The following is a 12,346-nucleotide window of genomic DNA, read 5'->3' on the forward strand; positions in this document are numbered from 1 at the left end:
GTGTATAATAATCTTATGTTGGTACTAAAATAATTTAACCCAGATGATTTACTAATGAATTTACCAAAAGCCTACTTTACCAGCAGCCAGGGTACTTTCAGTGGGCAAAGGGGAATACACGTTCACACAGTCAAATAAGCAGAGAGAAGCCATATAGTTAGTACTCAACAAAATTGCTCCTGTGGGCAAGACAAGCAGGGGCATACGGAGGCAGCAAGTACAAGCAGTGACAGTACGGCTTTTTAAAAGCCTCCTTCACTCTGCTTCTGGGAGGCAAGTTTCAGAGGCATTTATCATTAAAGGCAAATTTTTCTTTGCTTATCATCAGGTTTTGTGAAGTATCTCAAGAATTTGAAAGTATTATGAGAGCCACCTCTCCAGCTGTATCAGGCAGAGTATACTGTTCATGTGAAGGCTGACTACTGCTTATTTGCAGAGCTAAGGAAGGCTTTACTGGCTAGAACATTGCAAAAGAGCGCACTGCACCAACATCAGCTAGAGCTGCCGTGGAGATTACAACAGATCTTGCAGTACACGCGTGTCATTACCTCCACTTTCTGTTCTGCTTCTTAAAACACACGGCATCAGCCCTTCCCACCGCTGCTTGTTAGCAATATAACGGCTTTGTAAAGAGTGAATAAGTTTGAACTGAACATAGCTAGTGAGGACCGCGATTTTGCCGAAAAGAACAGCCTCAATATAAGCCCCACCACTCCAGACTTTCCCACTGTAGCAGAGCAAAGGCTCGTCTAAACGTGCCACTTCTGTCACAGAAAGTGCCTCGTTCCGTTGGTTTAATCTTGGCAGTACACAGGGAAAAATGAAAAGCTCTAAGTTTAATGCAGTTCTATCAAGATTAAGTTTGTGTGCTGTCTTTCAAACATTTTGAAGGTTTTTTTTGTTGCAAATTTACTGGATTAAGTGATGTCACATAAAAAGAGTCAAAACCAAGGGTACATTTCTGACCTTTACTATAAAGTGGCATAGGATCAACAGCTCTAACTGTCTGACACCATGACTTTCACCATCCCTTCCATAACAGTTTTTCCACTTTCTTTGACTTTACATGATACCGAAATGTGCGCAATAGAACCCTTCAATCGTTTAACTTCCGCTGCAGCTATGACTTCTTCACCAGTATACAAAGGAGCTGGAAATCGGATCTCCTGAGAAAGAAATATGCAACCTTTACCAGGCATTTTAGTACCCAGAACTGCAGAAATAAGTCCATTGATCAAAACCCCATGTACAATAGTTCTCCCAAACCTAGATTTCTTTGCAAAATCTTCATTTAAATGCAAAGGATTTGTGTCACCTGTTAAATCAGAAAAAGTAACAACATCATTCTGTGTAAAAGCTTTAGTAAGTTCAGCTTTGTCTCCAACTTTTACATGTAAACTCTGAAGGAAGGGATGTCCAAGCAGGGAGTTGATAACTGTTAGCTTTGTGAAGGCTCGTTGTCGGAAATCTCCTCCACAAATTCCGCACCTGAAGGGCTGCAACATCTCAAGCAACTTCTGCTTCGTACAACCAAACCAGCAACGGCATTCAGTCCAAGACTAGTTCTCTACTGTTGCCAGATAACGCAAGAAGAAATGGAGATGTCTAGTTTGGGGGGAAGAAAAAAAAAAAAACCACAAAGCAAGAAACACTAAAGCATTAAAAAAGACCCCAAAACCATTGAATGCACTCAAAGTTGAAAGTACTTACATTTCCTTTTTACATAAAAGATTACAAACTTAGAGCTATGCCCAAGCAGATTTTTGTTTAGCCACAGCTTCAGAGACAAAGAATCCTTGAAACTCATTTTATTAAGCAGCATCCTCCAGAAAAAAATAAGCTCTGGAAGTGCATGTTCATGCATGCATTTTTAAATGAGGTCAGTCAACAGTGACTATTAGAAAGGGAAGAAATGGGGTAGGGGAGATAAAAGATTGGACCAAGGTGTCAGCCAAGAACAAAACTTTCCAGAAATTATTTTCTTGCAGATATATTAATAAAATCGGGACTTCTCATTGGAATGAAACCATAAAGTAATGAGACAGCCACTACTGGCATGTTTTACAAGATTCATTATAAGATGAGAATTGCTTAAACGCAGGCCTACACACCTGCACTGAAAAGCATTTCACTCCCAAACCAAGATGTTTTTGCATCTAGGCCATCTTTCTATGAAGAGGCAGCGTGCTCAGCTAGCCAGACAACCCTAGAGTGAGAACTGACATTTGGGGGAAGCCATCCAGCCCCCGCAGGGCTTTACCTGCAGCACTCGAAAGGCACACCTCCTGTTCTGGTAGAAGCCCAGCAATGTTAGAGCACTCCACAGCTTGACGAGGCCACTAAGTAAAAAGAAAATGAAATACATTAATAAAATTTGGTTTTCCTCAGTTTTCCTGCAGCATAAACATCTGAAATAAAAACATGTTACATAAAGAGTAACGAAACCTTAACTGAGTTTAACAGCAGGTAATTGTATCAATGAGTTCCAGTAGCGACACTATGCCCTGAAGGGTTATTGCAACGACTGCAGTCTCTTGTCCTTGACATACAGAGCTACGTACTGTAACCTTTTCAAGTTCACTTTACTGGCCCTGTTCTTGTTCTCTCTGTGCGTTTAAGCTCCTTCTTCCCCTAACTCACCTGCAGTTGTCTTCATCATTTGAATCTGGTAACCATTCTCATCTTTACTGTAAAAAGAGATTTAAAGCCACATATTTCAACAGTGCTTAGTTCCTGTCAGACCATTCTGTTTTAAAGCAGGAATAATGTACTGATGCATGTAGGCTACCAAATCTTAGTGAATTTTTATTTATTTTCTGCATGCTGTATGCAGATGTCTGCAAGTTAGGCTTAATTCTTCAAAGACCATACTTAGCTTAAGAGTTCTGTTTTCTTATGAAAAATATTCTCGTGGCAGTATCTGAAGTGTGTACCTACCGTACCTTACCTGCTAATAACTCTTAATATGGCAGACAGAGTTTTTTCCTCATATGTTAAGATATCAACAGGCAAAGCTGCTCCAACCTATGAAAAAACACGTTATTTAATAAGTACCATTCTATACTCTTATAGTGGTTTATAAGCAAGTGAATTCACCGCCAGCACGTGACATCATTAAAGGTGTTGTAGTTACGCTCAAATCTCACAAGAGTGTTTCAGCTACAACACTACTAGATTTTACACAGCACCCTTCCTCTCCCAGCTCTGTAGCTAGAAGCCACTTTTCGTTCCACATTACAGCTAGAGAAACAGGGACGCAGCGGTGATGCGACTTGCTTAAAATCACCCAGCAACACCGTAAACGCACCAAGAATAGTACTGTGGACTTCCCCATCCAAGAAGCTGTTCCCTTTCCATAGTTCTCCTTTTAAAACCTCACTACAGTGAAAGCCTCAGTACCCCAAATTCTAAGCGCCAGATACGCTGGCGGCACTTGACTACAGACGCTAAGACAAAACGTACAACCCCAGGTTCATTAGGAGCAAGTCACAACGCGGGCTGGAGAGCGGGTAACAGTTAACAGCGGCAAACCGCTGACGCTTCTCCTGTCTCCGCACGCCCACGACTCCAGCCGGCCTCTTCAGGCCGCCGCCAGCTCGGCCCCTCTCCCCTCACGCTCAGACACCGCGCTCCCGCCAGACGGGCTGACTTCAGCGGGCAGAGCCGACAGAAAACCGACCGCGGAAGCCAGGGGCGGGCCGGCCGCTCCCGCAAGGCTCTCCTGGGCCCAGCGCGAAGCCGCCAGGCGAGGGAAGGAGCCCGGCCCCGGCCCCGGCCCACCTCTCCGTGCAGCTCCCTCAGCGCCGACACCACCAGCTGCTTGAACTGCGCGACGCTCGGCCGGGCCCCGCCGTCCGGCAGCTCCCTGCGGGGAAGCAGAGCAGAGGGCAGGCTAGCGGGGCTCCCGGCGGCGGGGGGCGGCCGCGGGGCGGGGGCGGGGGGCGGCACTCACAGGCGGACGCGCAGGTAGTGGTGCTCGGCGGCGCTCCGCAGCACGCGCCGCTCGAAGGCGGCGGCCGGCGGCTCGGCTCGCGCCATCCGCCCCGCAGGCCGCGCACCGCCGCGCGCCCCCGCCGGGCCAATGAGCGGCGCGCGGCCGCCCCGGCTTTCTACGGCGGCCCCGCGGGGTCAGCTCCCCGCGCCCCGCCTCGGCGTCGCCATGGCGACCGGGCGGTGCGAACGCGCGCGGGCGGGAGGCGCCCGCTGGGAGCGCGTCGCCGCAGGCCCGAGGCCGCCGGCCGCCCCGAGGCCTCTCCGCCACGCCGAGGCGGCTGCCGGGGAAGGCCACCGCTCGCCACCGCTTCAGCCGGGGCCGAGGGACGGCCTGGGGGAGCCGCCGGCCCCGGGCGCAGCAGCGCGTTGCCCGGGCTCGGTAACGGCTCCGCACCAGGCAGGCCGGAAGCGCTGATCCTGCGGGCAGGGAAAGGGCCGGCTCCCAGGGAGGCCGTCGAGGGGAGCAGCCGCTGCTGCCCCGCTGGGCTTGGGCGGCTGCAGGTGCCGGTCAGCAGGGCTGCGGGTCGGCGCTTGACCTGGCCGGGCTGCGCCCTCCCTGCGCGCCGAGGCCCAGGCAAGGCCTGCGCCCGGAGCCCCTAGACACGCCGTGTGGGAAACCTGAGCTTAGCCTTTTCAGATTGAGGAAGGCAACGAGCAGTCTTTGGGTCTGAAATTAATCTCTGGGAAGCTGTGGGAACAGATGGCGTTTCCGAGTGCTACACGCTAGCTTTTAGCTTCAGAAAGACAAATATTGAACGCTCCACAATAAACATGCTGTTGGAGAGGGGCTAGCAGAGATGCTCCTTCACTTCCCCCTTCAAAACAAATTATGTCGGTCCTGATGCAGTTCCTGGTGGAGTGTGTTGTCTGCCACCATAACGCTGAGGGCATTGTGTTATCCTAGCCTCTATTTTGCAGCACACGCAACTGAAACAGATTTGAAAAGTACACAGAAGTAGGCTGGCAGCGTGCCTTTGTGTCTCACTGGTCAACACCGGGTTGAGGAGATAAAATAACACAATTTTAGCACCAACGTGAATCCCTGTAGCTGATCCGAAGATTGGTGTGAAATACATCCTTCGGAGAGAAACAGCAGAAAGGAAGTATCGTTGCTCTGCCAAAATGATGAAGCATCATCCTCAGCATAAGGACTTTACAGATCTTACTTCTTTTAAAAAAAAAAAGTTTTATCCAGGAATTAATATTCACGCCAGCAGGGTAACACTGCAGTAGCCTGACACCCATCTGATGCGCCTGAGTTAGGGCCCAACTCACAAGACACCATTTGTGTTTGCCATCACGCTGCTCAGTCTGTGCAAAGGAACTCCAGAGTTGAGGATGCTTTCTCTGTTTGGATTTGGGGTTTTCTCTCTGTCCCAGGTGCTTGGCAAGCTTTGGACCTGAGCCCTAGCACACTGACAGCCTACTTGCGTGTCAGGCTGTAAAGGGCATATCTTCCTCTCTTTCACAGGCACTAATCTGTTTTCATCTTCCTACTGCTGATGTGGCGCAAAGCCTGGAGACAGCATATTTGTGTCAGCTAAAGCCCTTGGTGATTTTAAAGAGGTATTCGTAAAAAAACAGCAACATATCTCACAAAAGCCTCCCCAAGAGGTTATCTAATCCACCCCTGCCTCAGACAGATATTGTAAGCATTCAGCAGAGCTAGTTTAAAACCGTTAAAAAAAAAAATCTAGTGCTGGAAGATTTCACGCTCCCCAAGTGGTCTATTCTGTCTTCCAGAGAGATCTTTTCAATGCTTAATCAACAGCTTCCCTACTGTAGCTTATGCCCCATATTAACAGGCCTGTCCTAATCACTATGGGATCATTCCTCCTTGTTGAAATCTTTCATATGTTTGAATATTCCCTGTCCCCTTTCCCCCAGTCCTTCTTTCCATAGGAAAAAAGAAAAAAAAAAACCCAGTTTTTCCTTATCCTTCGTAAAATGTAACATTTTCTAGATACTTGTTTATCATGCTGCTGCCCTCTGGCCCTTTCAGGTGTCAACATCTTCCTGGAGTTAAAGTGCCCAAAGCTGAAGTACTGTATTCCAGCAGAGGCATTCTCATGATTAGCACCACAATCCCTCTGAACTAGTCTCCCAGACTAATTTAAAAACTGTACATAAAATACTAAGTGTTTAGAAACAAAACTTCAGCAAAAGCAAATACTGAGTATTTGAATAGGCAATTTCACATGCACCAAAGTAATTTTCTTTTCCAAGTGTTAGTTAGGTTAAAAAAAGGCAGCTTGCCACATAGAATGCAGTAGCTGTAAGTGTAGGCCAGCAAGGGACTTTCAGGAATATCACGCTTCTCCTAGGAACCCAGAACCAGTTATCACAGTGCTCAAACAATAAATCAGTTCTACGATAATTTGGCAGACATATCGGAGCAGCCAGTTTTATTGGGAGCAATAATATCTACAGAAACTGGTATTTTTAAGATATTAGTAAAATTTTAATCACCAAACAGCAAAACTTGGTGGTCAGGTAACGTATAAATCTCTTTTGGTTATTGCAACAGGGCAAGTGCTGTTCTCCATAAGGCTCTGAATACACAAGCAACAGTTACTCAGGCACTCAGAGGAAATCTAGTTAGCTGCTGTGAAGTCCACTCCTGACGTGAGCACTGGGGGAGGTTGTGTCAGCTGCGGTAAGTCAATAAAGAGCACACACAGGATTGTACAGGAAGGCTGGACACAACATGTCAGTTTTTTATTAACCAAAAGTGAAGCTGAACCCCACAGTGGCTTAACTTGTTAAAACCATATGTTTATATGGCAAGTATTTTTTTCTTTCATGTTCAACACTACAGTGCAAGAACCAAACTTCGCAGCTGTTCATCCTTTGAGAATCAAGTACTAAATGTAAAATGAATTAAAAATAAGGGTCCCTCAATGAATCAATTAAAAAAACATTTAACTCAAAAGAACAGACCAATTTTAAGAACTGTCTTATGACATTCTCCCAAGTGAAAGACCTTTAAAAGCACTTGGAGCCTTGAGGTAGCAACTTTATGCAGAATTTAATTCCCCTCCTGCCCCACAGAGCAGAGGAAAATTAGTAGCGCATTATTAGCTCCAGCCAGCTAAGCGGAGTCGAGTGTTCTCCTATGAGGTTAGTGACTTTCTCTTGCATCTTGAAATAGCAGTGTAGTGCTGCAGACCATCAGGAGGAAATCCACAAGGAAGGCCTCTTGAAATAAAGTATATGGTTTGAAAAAAGTGAAAATAATCAGCAATAACGGTAACAACAAAAGTTATCCGGAGTGAAAAAAAACCAAAGTGTTTGTATTTTGGCAAGACTAGTTTACAAATACATGTCAAGAACAAGAGTCCGCTTTCAGCCAACGGAAAAGAAAGAATGGAAGTGACATTCAAAGGGGTTTTGTTTTTTGCCCTCTGTGCAAAATTGCACTTTGTTTTTGAAGTTTTATCTTAAAGTTTTGAGTTTTGCACTTTTGTTTCTAAAGAGAGAGCACTTTTGCCCTTTTTTGTTCTTTTACATTGTGAAACCTGTGCTGTGACATTAAACAAATACCATATGCCAGGATATTTGACCACTGAAAGCTCCTCTCACTGACTTCACAACAATCACAAGCAGGGAATCACAAACAAGACACTTTTTTCCCCTCTAAGTCTCAAAGACACTATCCTCTTTGCCCACTTTGCTGCTGAGTTGTTTTGTTAAAAACTAGATCTCTCTCTACTGCCAATTTCAGAGACTCCACGGCAGATTTACTGAACACTGAGCAGTAACAACAAAAAACCTGGGCTCGTTCTCCACGATAATTGTGATGATCAGTCACAGGGAAAAGGAATGAGCTGAGATACAGCGATACGGGCAGATCTTTACAAACAGGCGCCTCGCTTGACTCCCTGGTCTGGGTATCGCCGCTCACACACGTTCCGACCTCACTCATTGCTGGTGCTCTAACCAGATACCTGTCAATGTTGATTATCCTACTACAAGCTTCTCTCACTATCTTCATGCTCCAAAATTGTACAGAACAGGTTGGTTAAACCAGACCAAACTAATCAGGGTCATTGCAAATTATAGCTTTTAAACGGACGAGCCTTCTTACAGGCTCATTCTCTTTCAGCTCAAGGTCAGGTTGCCTCTTTACACCACACAGTGATGTCACACAGATCCTGGATGCAGGATGGCATTGCCCACTATGCCTTTGCTTCAGGGAGTGCAGAGAAAAGTAAAACTTCGAAACTTCTTGCTCACATGGGATCTCAATCTTTTGTCTTTACATTCTCATCCTTTCCTTTAACTTCTAGAAGCCATCAAATCCTCCCTACCTTAAGAATCTAACATCAGCCTCGCCTGTTTTTTGGTTAAGTTTCAGAACAATTGCCCGTATTTGCATATGCTGAGGTATACAATCCTGTCCTGCAGAGAGCCAAAGGCTGTAAGAACCAGAATCCATCTGTAAGGCAGCCCAACCTGCCAGGCTCCTCTGGATAAAGGAGAGGATATTCCGCCTGGGAGCAAGAAAGGCCAGCTGATGATTATTTGCAGCAAGTTTCTCTTTAGCTCACATGACAGTTTAGGCAGCACAGAAACTCATACTGTTTTGGAGACCAGTTTATGTCTGGTTTGCAGGACAGTCACAAGCTGGCTTCAAAAAGACTCTTGTCTTGGAGCCCAAAAGTCTTAAAGTTTTGTCTGTTACCAATGCAAGGACCCGATGAGTGTTTTTTTTTCATTTTTTCTTGGTTTTTGTTTGTTGGTTTGGTTTTGTTTGGGTTTTTTAAATTCTGTAATCAAAAGAATTATTTTGTCTTTGGTGTTAAACCTTGGAAGCATGAATTAAGTACCTGCTGCTTCTTTGGCTGTAATTTACAACAAAAAACCAGCCCAGTAAAGCAAGGGAAATTCACTGTTCTGAAATACATGCAGTTAGAACAGCCACTAGACATCACAACCAGGACTTTAATAATATGGAAACACCTAGTTCAGTGGTGTCCATTACAAATTATTTGCATTATATAAAAATATGACTCCGATTACAGTAACTGGACAACAGCCATTCAAACTTATCAAGTTTCCATCTTACTCATATTGCAGGAACTGGGAGGAGCTCATCCATTTAGGGAAAAAAATTGTCCAGAAATCAACTTAGTTGCAGCTAAGCATCTCGTGCCTTAGAGAAATGTCCACTGTGATAACTAGAAGCAGGAATTCAACATTAGCATCCTTCTATTCTTGCTCATGTGGCCATGAATAAAAAGAGCAGGTTCTGTTACACTAGCATCCACAATTAAAATTTTATAACCCCATAAAACACCAGTAAGTTTTGCATGAGCTGCAAAAGAATGCAAATCCAAAGGGTCACTAGATTTATTACCTACAAATTCCATGTCTTAATATAAATATTTTTGTACACCATAAAAATGTCCTTCTTATGGTCTGATTCTTATTTAGATAATAATCTGATAAAATCTCAGCAGTATGCCAATTAAGGTCATTAAAGCTATAGAATCTACCTAATAAATGCTGCAAATTTAACAGGTATTTTAGATAAACATCATTAGCTTAGTTATCACCTAAACCAAAAAGACTCCTCAAACACACCAACTGCATAGTTAGCAAAGACATTTGCTTTACAAAGTCAAATGTTGCCAACTTTTGAAAAGTTTAGCAAATCAACGTGGTATTTGGAAGCATCCAAGTGTCTAATGAAGTTAGAATACTGTGAAATGTTAGGACTGGGGGGAGCTCCTGTAAACAAGTACAGAAGTAGTCTTCATTTAAATTACAAAACATTCACCTCCTTAAAAAGCTTTAAAACTGACCCAGTCAACAACAGCACCCTGGGAAATCTAGCAGTATAAAGGATCTCTGTAAGCAGGAAAAGGTCATATATTGTGATCTCACCACCATAAAATGTACTCAGTGTCAAGAACAAGGAGCAAATTTGGGGAGATGACAATTATGACACTTTCAGGCCATTGGATCTGAACCACTGCACTTTTTTGGGCAGCATAGAGTAAAACAATTTTCTTTGCTGCTCAGAAAACACTTAAAATACAGTAATGCTTCATTTTCTGCATTTTGTTGCTAAGCAGACTCTCCCATGTCCCCAGCTCGGTTTACTTGGTTTAAAGAGCTATAGTACCTGCCACTTTCAGCAGGTGGAAGAAAACTTCAGTGCCACCTTATTAATTGGCTCCATTGATATTTTAACTTCAAACCCAGATGCTACAATTAAAAGCAAATTTGACATTGTGTAAGGAAAGCATCAGATGAAGGTAATAAGCCTGTAAAAGGCTCGTATTCCACAGGTTGCCTCTGCAGAACAGGCAGCCTCCCACTACAGAATCTGATCTGAAAATTTATCCCAACAGTAACACCAGAAGGAAGGAGGCTTCTATATCTTGCACACTTTGGGTTTCGTATCAGGCACTTGAACTGTTGGACAGATGCCATTCTGAACCAAGTAACTGAACATAGGGTTAGAATCATCTTTAATCTAGGTCTAATAATGAAGTATCAGCAGCAAAGTGGAGGCAGGGAGTGAGCAATCCATCTGTGCTGAGACTTGTTTATGGTTTCTAAAATGCCCAAGAAGACAGCAGCAGTAACTGTTCCGTAGTGTCCGTTTTCCTTGTGAGTTGTGTTGCTGATAGGAGGCTTTTCTGTGTCTTGAACTAAGAAGGCATTGAGGTACCCTGTGCCTAATTCCCTGGATCCAACAGGTCCATGCTAGAGCCAAACATTGCCACCAGCTGCTCCTCATAATGTGTTATATTCCTCTTCATAATGTCCATGCAGGGTCCAAGCAACCTCTCAAATGCTTGCACATCCATGACTGCAAAGGAACAGAAGTGAAAACAAGATCATTTGTCAAAAAGGATACCACACGCCAATCTATTTTTTGACCTCGGAACACAGACCTCCAGTCCAACCCATTGGGGTTTGAGGCTTCAATAGAAGCCACAGAAACAGAAATCATATTTCTGATTTCCCCCTGTACTGTTATTTGCAGAAACAAGATTAATGAGATACACACCTGACCTCAAGGATAAATACGGAAGCCAAATATACACCACACTGACATTAAAAGATCACTTGAAAGCTGTGTGTGACAAACAAGCTGTAGACAAGAAGCTGATGCTACTTACCCCTTCAAAGAGTACAGGCCACACAAGCAGAAAAAACAGAATCTGCTGGAAGGAAGCAGCGGTGCTTCTCAAACGTGGAGATCCGCTCCAGCCCATGCTCCTAGCTTCTCGTGTCTGACCAGCAGTTACCAAAAGGCTGCTACGTTTTGCATAGCTGCTCACTCAGGCATGGTCCACAAAACAAGCAAAGACCAGAACAGGGTAACTAGAAACACAGTTACCTAATGCTTACCTAAACATTTGACCTCCCCAACAGCATAGGCAGAGGCTGCTCTGGGTTTGTTGGTAACGAGTGCAAGCTCTCCAAAATACTGCCCTCTGTGACACCGGGCAATCTCCACTTCTTGGTTAGCTTCTTTACTTGTCATAGTCTGTTAAACAGTACATTTTATTTATTCGCATACAGTTCTGTCTTTGTACGAGGCTGCAGTTAATCCCAGATATCTTACAGATGTGCAACAGCTCATTGGTTTAGGGCTTTTAAACTAGCAAGTCCCAAGTCATGCTCTGTACTGGTAAACACCTTAACAGCATGTTCAATTAGAAGTTTGATATGAAAAGTGTATGCCAGCCCACAAGTTTTGAGATTGGCAGGTATTTACTGTTACAGCTTTGGGAACTGCTATTACATTAGCTTAACACAGGTTTTATCGTGCACAACATGTTGTTCCCTAAGGCTGCTTCAGACTGTACAGAGATCCGTTCAAATGCCAATGTCTAGTACGTCACTAGAGATAACAGACCCCAGGTTTTGTAAGTTGCAGTTCTCTATAATCCTAGAACAAAAGTTTCATCTCCACTCTTAAGGCCAGGGAGAGTATATCAGGTTAGTTTGCAGAGGAGCAGATAGAAGCAAAATCTTTCCAACTTTAGTAAAGTGACTTCTGGCTACTTCAGAACACCTATGGGGATTTACAACCTACATCACATGAGTGGTGATGATAAATATCATAAAATATCTTAAAATAAGTCAGGGTAGGCTTTTTCACACCACTCATATTAACTGATCAAATCAAGGATTGACCTAAAGCCTAATCACCCAGTTTGAACTCACCTTGCTTTTAATCAAGATTTTTACTTCACCAGATTCTACAATGTAAAAACAATCTGCTTTATCACCCTGTGAAGAGCAAAAGGTAAAACAAGTTATTTTATAGTTTACTGTAAAAGTATGTATAAATGGTATTAAAGCATTCCCTCTGAACTAGACCTTGAGC

General features: G+C 44.1%; 3 protein-coding genes across 3 annotated transcripts in view; all 3 read right to left on the minus strand.

Moving 5' to 3' along the window:
• Nucleotides 1–817: 817 nt before the first annotated feature.
• Nucleotides 818–1,505, minus strand: HTD2 (hydroxyacyl-thioester dehydratase type 2). Its single transcript, XM_072875649.1, has one exon. The coding sequence runs from the start codon at nucleotides 1,503–1,505 to the stop codon at nucleotides 999–1,001; it is 507 nt and encodes a 168-aa protein (XP_072731750.1). The 3' UTR covers nucleotides 818–998.
• RPP14 (ribonuclease P/MRP subunit p14) lies at nucleotides 1,467–4,397 on the minus strand. Its single transcript, XM_072875650.1, has 5 exons — nucleotides 3,953–4,397; nucleotides 3,781–3,865; nucleotides 2,948–3,024; nucleotides 2,261–2,339; nucleotides 1,467–1,605 (listed from the first exon to the last, which is right to left on the minus strand). The coding sequence occupies exons 1-5, from the start codon at nucleotides 4,036–4,038 to the stop codon at nucleotides 1,549–1,551; spliced, it is 384 nt and encodes a 127-aa protein (XP_072731751.1). The 5' UTR covers nucleotides 4,039–4,397; the 3' UTR covers nucleotides 1,467–1,548.
• Nucleotides 4,398–6,361: 1,964 nt separating this feature from the next.
• The window catches only part of PRKAR2A (protein kinase cAMP-dependent type II regulatory subunit alpha), a 70,216-nt gene continuing 64,231 nt past the window's right edge, over nucleotides 6,362–12,346 (minus strand). The window contains exons 9-11 of the mRNA XM_072875648.1: nucleotides 12,184–12,249; nucleotides 11,362–11,500; nucleotides 6,362–10,816 (exon numbers count right to left, since the gene is read on the minus strand). Of these exons, the coding sequence (XP_072731749.1) occupies nucleotides 10,683–10,816; nucleotides 11,362–11,500; nucleotides 12,184–12,249 (339 nt within the window). The 3' untranslated portion in view covers nucleotides 6,362–10,682. The remainder of the gene's footprint in view (nucleotides 10,817–11,361; nucleotides 11,501–12,183; nucleotides 12,250–12,346) is intronic.

The sequence above is a fragment of the Ciconia boyciana genome, chromosome 11 (genome assembly GCF_034638445.1).
Source record: "Ciconia boyciana chromosome 11, ASM3463844v1, whole genome shotgun sequence".
Classification (NCBI taxonomy): domain Eukaryota; kingdom Metazoa; phylum Chordata; class Aves; order Ciconiiformes; family Ciconiidae; genus Ciconia; species Ciconia boyciana.